The sequence below is a fragment of the Haliotis rubra genome, unplaced genomic scaffold (assembly GCF_003918875.1).
Source record: "Haliotis rubra isolate DU_JTF1 unplaced genomic scaffold, ASM391887v1 Scf289, whole genome shotgun sequence".
Taxonomy (NCBI): Eukaryota; Metazoa; Mollusca; class Gastropoda; order Lepetellida; family Haliotidae; genus Haliotis; species Haliotis rubra.
The window spans coordinates 1260423-1267632 of record NW_025766956.1 but is presented as its reverse complement, the minus strand read 5'-3'; the positions used below and the strand labels follow the sequence as shown (position 1 = coordinate 1267632).

The window sequence follows — 7210 nt, the reverse complement described above, 5'->3', positions numbered from 1 at the left end:
AAAAAATTAAACATAGCTAGCACTGACAATGTCACTACTAAGAATGGCGTAACTACAAACATTTCCGTTTTCACTACTATTGCAGTATTATGTATGATGTTAGTACGATTGCTGTATTGGCAATGAATGTACAGATACATTGTTTGATTGAGAGGCCTGAACAGACAGTGTATGAAAATGTGTCTGACAGTGATGACAGAGTTGAATGGGGAACAGATGTGTATGTATGGTTATTGTGAATAGATGACTGATAAATATGGTATATGTGTTACAGTGAATGTATAGGTATAGCTAACTTAGCTGTTAATGTATGAAAGACTGTATGACAATGACATATTGAGATAGAATGGATGAATAATTCGTGACAATGTTTATAGTTAATATATGGCCATATGCTGTTTGTCTGTTTGAATGAGTGCATAAATCGTTTGAATGGTTTTAGTGAGTGGTTTGGTTTACGCCGCTTTGTGCAATATTCCAGCAATATCACGGCGGGGACACCCACAAATGGGCTTCACAGATTGTGCCCCTGTGGGGAATCGAACCAGGTCTTCGGCGCGAAGGCTTTAACCACTAAGGGGCTACCCACCGCCCCTTGATTGGTTTTAGCTAATGTACAATAGGTATATGTTGTTTGTCGGAGTAGGTTGGTGTGTGGAAGATAGTATGACAGATTATGAATCAGTAATATATGGGGATGTATGACAAACTGAAAGGATTTGTTTTATTTTCATACTTATTTATTCAAATATTTATCTAATTTAGTAACTAAACTAACTAACCAGCTTACCAACCAAGCAGCCATTCAACAAACTAACCAGCTAACCCACTAACTAACCCACTCTCCAACTAACCCACTCTCTCACTAACTCACCTCACTTTACCAGGAATGACTGAAGGCTTTGAACAGATTTCAAATGTAAGAATGCCAGTATGAATGTATTATTGAGTAATACCTTAGTTTTAAGCGTGTATGTATTATGAAAGTGTCTCGTAGGCTCTATGGCCGGGCATTATTTGTATTTATATGCGTGACACTGACTTTCTCGCTTCATTTTTTTATTATGAAAGGTAATCGCACATTTACTGAAAAGTATAATTTTGATGACTCAACATATTTTACTTCAGTACTTAAGAAAAATAACTATGATAGGATTTTGTACTTGAAAATCTGTTAGCTTTTATGTTATTGTTGAGTAACACACACACACACACACACACACACACACACACACACACACACACACACACACACACACACACACACACGAAAAGCATGAATGTATGCAGAATGTACAGTGGTTCTATACTCAGCATTTTTCTTCAAAACATCCAGTTTTTAGGAAGGTACGTGCTAGTTCAGCAGGTCGATATTGCAAATCCCGCTGTTATTTTTGTCTAATAATGAAACTAACCTAACTACCTCTTGAATACTTAGATAATAGTGTCTGTGTGAATATTCAATAATTAGCTGATTTCTTTTGGTAAATGTACCAAATTGTTTTCTGTCAAAGTATGAATTTTTTTTAAGTTTAATAAAAATTCAAATTAAAACTTTACGAACTTTTTATATATTGAGATTACAATTTGATAATTGTATTTAGCAAGGTATTAGCAATTGCAACATCAAACGTTTGCTGTTCTGAGATAAATGTCACTAAAATCATCAAATTGAGTAATTTTCACATATGTTAGAATACCCGTTACCCTGACAACTGTTGCTATGAGCTGCTGTGCTCATCAACTCTTCAAAACTATAGCTGAAGTTATATTTATTCTTTCAGTACAAAAGTAAAAAGAATTCTGACAGCACGAATAGTTTTAACAATATTGTCAACTGAAAAGCAGCATTCGTACATTTTCAAATGCGATTCTGGGTCAATTTCGTAGAATTCTAATTGACAGCTAATTAATACAAAAAATACTGAGAGCAAACACATTTCTGAGTGACATGGCATTTTACAAGGCCAAATATAGAAATGACAAAATTTCAAGTGAATATAGAATTTGTTGACTTATCCACCTCTGCAGGATTCTTAGGTGGAATGTTACTTAAACATTCACTGTCTATTTACTAGCCCCACTGCAGTCGGCAGTTATGGAATCTGTGAAAAAAGGGCAGGAGAAACAGAGGAAACGGTGACACTGAACATCTGCCCGAAGTGTCTGAATGATCGAACAAACGGTCAAGTAAATATCACCGGGATGATGGTGTGTAAGAAAGGAGGAGCAAGCTGTGGACAAAGCGGTGAGTATACTGTAGACGGAAATACTTTCAAATCTCATATTGCGATGTTTTTCTTATTTGCAATTAAACATGTCACTTAAATGAGTGAAATAATCACAGTTGACGTGGTCAAAATCCGCCATATTTAACGTTGTAATAGTGTGTATACTATGTCGCTAGCAATTTGCTTTGTTTGTTTGTTGTTTAACGCCGCACGGTGCAATATTCCAGCTTTCTGGCGATGCTAGCAATTGGAACTTTTTCGGAAATTGTTAATGTGAATAAGAATGATACAACTGCAAATGTTAATGCCCGGATCTTTTGATGTCGAAATAATATATATGACGTTCCTGTTTGAATACTTGGTGCTAATTATGCAGGAAAACGTCGCGCAACAACCTCTGCTGCGGACTATAACAAAATTGCTAACTGGAATGTGGCCAGTGGCTATAGTTTCAACGTGGAGTACAGGGCAACAAAGCCAGATTGGCTTGCTAGAAATATTGGTGAGTATTGGTGACATCCTTACTGCAACAGCTGACACGTGGTTACAATATTTAATGCGGGATAAAAACATAATTAAGGTATCTTGGATTCTAAACTAACATAAATCAATAAATGCTCCTGGGATGTTTTTTTCTATTGACATATACAGCTGCCTTCTGCAATTATGTACAAATTGCTTTCTCAAAGGTCAACAAATGTCCATGCAACTGCAGACCCTTTCGGGAACGCTGAGTGTTACTGACCTAGTTGGGTGATCATTTTCCCCCAAATTTCATAAATATTGGTGTTTAGGCTCAGTGACTGATTTGGATTATGCATACTGGATTGTTTCATCGCTATACATCCGGATTAATGCTCTGATGTTTAACAACACTCATACAAAACGTCATTGACACATGATGCTAATGATTATATTTTTATTGACAGATAAACTCACTTTGACCTTTACGCTAGGTGAGGAAGATTGCACTGAAAACCTGCCAGGCGTTTTCTGTAACGGGAAACTCCCTGCAGGAGAAACATTTATGTAAGTTGTTGATGACACCGACAATCTGATATTCGTATTGTGAATATTTACAATACTATGCATTTCAGAACACTTGCTCATGAGTAATACATCTTTAGGCTGCATATAGATCCATATTCTGCATTCGGTAAAGTAGTGACTTGTTACTTGCTCTGGTGGCAGGCCCACCACTGTCACACGTTTTTCAAACGCCAGTGACGAATGTTGTGAAATCATGCACTGACAAGGCACAGACATGAAGAGCCCGTCGTGCAATACAAGGCCGACTCGTCAGCCGATCTACATCAAAACCGCTGTCATACACCAGGGTCGGCGTCTGCGTTCCCATTGTTTACGGAACATGACTATATAACTACATGAGAAATCTCCACCAAATTTGGTATACTGCTTCTTTATATCATGTATATGTGCCTTTTGGGGGTTTGAGATTTTTTCAATTTTATGTTTTTGCTTCCATGGCAACAATTTTGACTTGGTCTTTTTGAAGGGTAGGTTTGTCTTCGGAGCATAACTCTAAAACCACTTCACCCATCTTCACCGAATTTTGTATACTTAATACCAATACCAATTACTAGTAAGCTTTGAAGCATCAACCATGTACATGTACTACTATGAAATATGTATAATATGTATTTTCATACTTCTATACTTCATATAGACATTTTGAAATTGAAGGAATCAAATGAATCGTTTGAGGTCTCAACGTTGAATTGGGGAAGGGAAGACATCTGTTTTTATAAAAACACTTTCTATTAACTAACATAAATACATATATACACAAATAATACATAAATAATACATATACGCACACACGCACGCACACATACATACAGTTTTTCTGCGTTATTTTCAGTGTTTACGCTTTCACGTGCACAAATCATGGGTGCACCACAAGTCAACAAATTGAAGTTACAGCAAAAGGTATGTTTCAAGAATACATAACCTGACTTTGACTCATTACATATAATGTATCTGATAGGAATCATTTAGACCATATCAACTATTCATAAATGTACATCTAATTACAGCTTCGTTCCCAATTGCTGCTGTGGTCGGAGGACTAGTTGCTGCAGTTGTTGTCATCGTTGTTGTGATCGTCGTCGTGGTCATCTGTAGACGAAGGTATGTTTGAGATTCAATACGTACGAACTCCTTCCACAATGTTCAGCAATCTTTGCTAAAAGCTCGTTCCGTTTCATGATCCCGAATCTATCATTACCATATATTTATGAATAAAAAATGAATAGCTGTGAATGAGTGATGGTCCCACTGGGTTCGCGAAAGGTGTACGAAGCACTAACAATGTCATGATACTGGGTAACCATGTTACTCTCAAGTGAGTGAGTGAGTTTTGTTTTACGCAGCTTTTAGCAATATTCCAGCAATATCACGACGGGGGACACCAGAAATGGGCTTCACACATTCACTGGTATCTGCCCGTCATCAAGATATAGCATGGGCAAACACTGTGCTAAAATTAAGTCGATTATATCATGCAATGTCTCCACTGTGTCTAATCGTCTAATTACGTTACTTATTAAACAGTGCATCCATTCTTTGACATACATATACATACCCAAAGGTTCTGATTTCTTACAGAAAAGCACACAAGGAGAGGCCTAAGAAGAGCAGAGATGAAGTCATCGCAAATGATCAGGTCCGCCCAGAGCAAGATGACGTATACGACAAGATTCCCGATGGTCAGATGGTGACTGTCGACAACAGCCACAGTAATGAGGGTTATGTAAATTATGTGTCAGGGCAATCCTCTCGGGACACAGACAATACCTATGACGCACTTACCACTTACCAGAATGCAGATGGTCATGATTATGGGAGGATAAATCTTGAAACTAGTTTTAGATAAATATACAAGTAGCAATAGCAAAATCAATACCATAGGTTCTTCAATGAAATCATGTATAGTACATGCAGCCAACCTTTTCAAATGCTAGTGCTGTTTAGTTTGTGAATGGTGAGTACTCAGGATATTAATCAATGTTCATGTACGTGACAGGTGAAATGTTTTAAATAAAAGTAGCGATAGTAAATTGAATACCATATATTCTGAAATGCAAAACTGTACAGTACACAATATAGCCAACAAAATCAAATGCCTTTGCCTTTTAGTTTGTGACTGATAAGCACTCATGTACATGTACGTGGCAGGTGTAATGACTCATTGTGCCCATAGATTATGTTGTTCTATTGAAAACGAAAAGCATAAGAATGTAGCATCTAGTATTGTGTTAACACATATATATACGCTATATGATGTAGTTAAACCCTTGTAGGTTCCATAATTTAAAGAAACCATTACAGTTTCTGTACGATTCCGAGTAGATCAGTTTAATAATATGTTTATGGAGGAGTGGAGGCTGGAACGTACCATAGACATTAATCTTCTCTGCATAGTGGTGCTACTATCGACAACAACATGTTTTGAACTTTGCATTGTTCAACAGAGCCACACGTTTATGCTTAAAAGTGTTAACGATGGATCATGAATTATAAATGCTAATGCAAAGGATTAAGACAAGAGCTGACTCCAAACATCACATGCAAGAGCTTTAAGTCTGTAACAACTTTCTATAATCTGCACGTACCGCACAGGAATGTGCCATACCTCTTTTGGACATTTTTAGAAAGGCCGAGGACCATTCTTTCTGTCAGTCTGGTCGATTGAGCTCATCATATATTTGTGATTTACTTGACATCGTTCATTGCTAAGGAGCCTAAAGAGTTCAAACCTTACCTTATCCTTGACTTGGGAGATCTTCCCGAGATAGAAATTTATGATCACTGCGTTGCTGATGTAAAAAACGATTAAGTGATAACAATCATGATTTAAGAATGAGTCACGAAATAATCCTTTTCTCATATTACCAATATGTACAGCTTCAAGGAAAGTGTGCTTTTAGTTAAGTTGCAAAGTAGCGACCCCGTATCCTGCGACTCTGTTCACGATGCTGATACATATGCATCTAGATTTCCTCAGCTTCTGAAAATGTGCCGGTACAGAGGTCTTTACACTAATTGCACCACATTTCTACTGTACAGTAACGCTTTTCGAGTTATTCATGATAACTTCAGGAATTGTTCTGACTACTCGAGAGCTAAGATACTCTGTAATCCCTCCTCTCTCAGACACTCTTTTCGAAAATATCATTTGTGTTTATGGTAAAGGAATATGTGATCGTTTGCCAGCATGGAAACTACAAGATACGAGATTATAGTACACAAAACACCTGTTTCGTTAGTATTAATCTCCGGACAGTCAGACAATCCTACATCTTTATATGGACTATATGCATCGGCCGTAGGATTAACCACTTCATTGGTCAGATAACAAATATCAGGACGTTGGTTTGGTTACTATGTAAGCATGTTTATTTATAGACAGGATTGGCTATCGTAGGGATAGTTTTCTTTGTCTCATGAGGTCTCTGACAGGGAAACCATGTTCACAGATGTGTAGTTTGTCCGGAAAACGTCTTGGTAAGATATATATGTCAGTGTGATAACGTATTTTCCTTGCATCTCACCGTCCGGACTGGTGGGGTTTAGGCATCAAATACCAATCTGCGAAACGTGGTCCTCTCTAGCAATTACACCAGGCTATTAATGATTGGAGCTATTGAAAACAATGCTACTGGAAATCCACAAACGTTCTCGTCAAGTTCCCCCCGAGCTCCTTAACAGGTTTTCTGCAAGTTTGAACAAATACCTTCTGAATAGACGATTGACGACTGTTTTGTAGTTGAATGGCAACATTAAGTTGTCGTCCTTGTCTGTCTGCAGAAAGTGCACAGAGTGTGTTATTTGTATACCTTGTGTGAATACCAGGGTTCCCCCGTACTCCAGTATTATCGTGTCCAGACCTGCCCTTTATGTGACACCATCTTGCAGCTTATGCCCATTCCTCTATCATAGTTGCACTGTGAGCTTTG

At 37.6% G+C, this 7210-nt stretch overlaps 1 protein-coding gene across 1 annotated transcript; it reads left to right on the top strand.

Annotated features, from left to right (window-relative positions):
* The first annotated feature begins 1291 nt into the window (after nucleotides 1–1291).
* On the top strand, nucleotides 1292–5374 carry LOC124281759. Its single transcript, XM_046717733.1, has 7 exons — nucleotides 1292–1347; nucleotides 2079–2248; nucleotides 2608–2733; nucleotides 3161–3260; nucleotides 4114–4181; nucleotides 4289–4382; nucleotides 4860–5374. Exons 1-7 carry the CDS (start codon nucleotides 1292–1294, stop codon nucleotides 5125–5127), a joined length of 882 nt encoding a protein of 293 aa, XP_046573689.1. The 3' UTR covers nucleotides 5128–5374.
* Nucleotides 5375–7210: the final 1836 nt, after the last annotated feature.

Coding starts and splice junctions, on each gene's coding strand:
- LOC124281759 (XM_046717733.1), top strand. CDS start 1,292: ATGTACAGTGGTTCTATACTCAGCATTTTTCTTCAAAACATCCAGTTT. Junction 4,182..4,288: donor AATTGAAGTTACAGCAAAAG/GTATGTTTCAAG, acceptor ATCTAATTACAG/CTTCGTTCCCAATTGCTGCT. Junction 4,383..4,859: donor GTGGTCATCTGTAGACGAAG/GTATGTTTGAGA, acceptor GATTTCTTACAG/AAAAGCACACAAGGAGAGGC.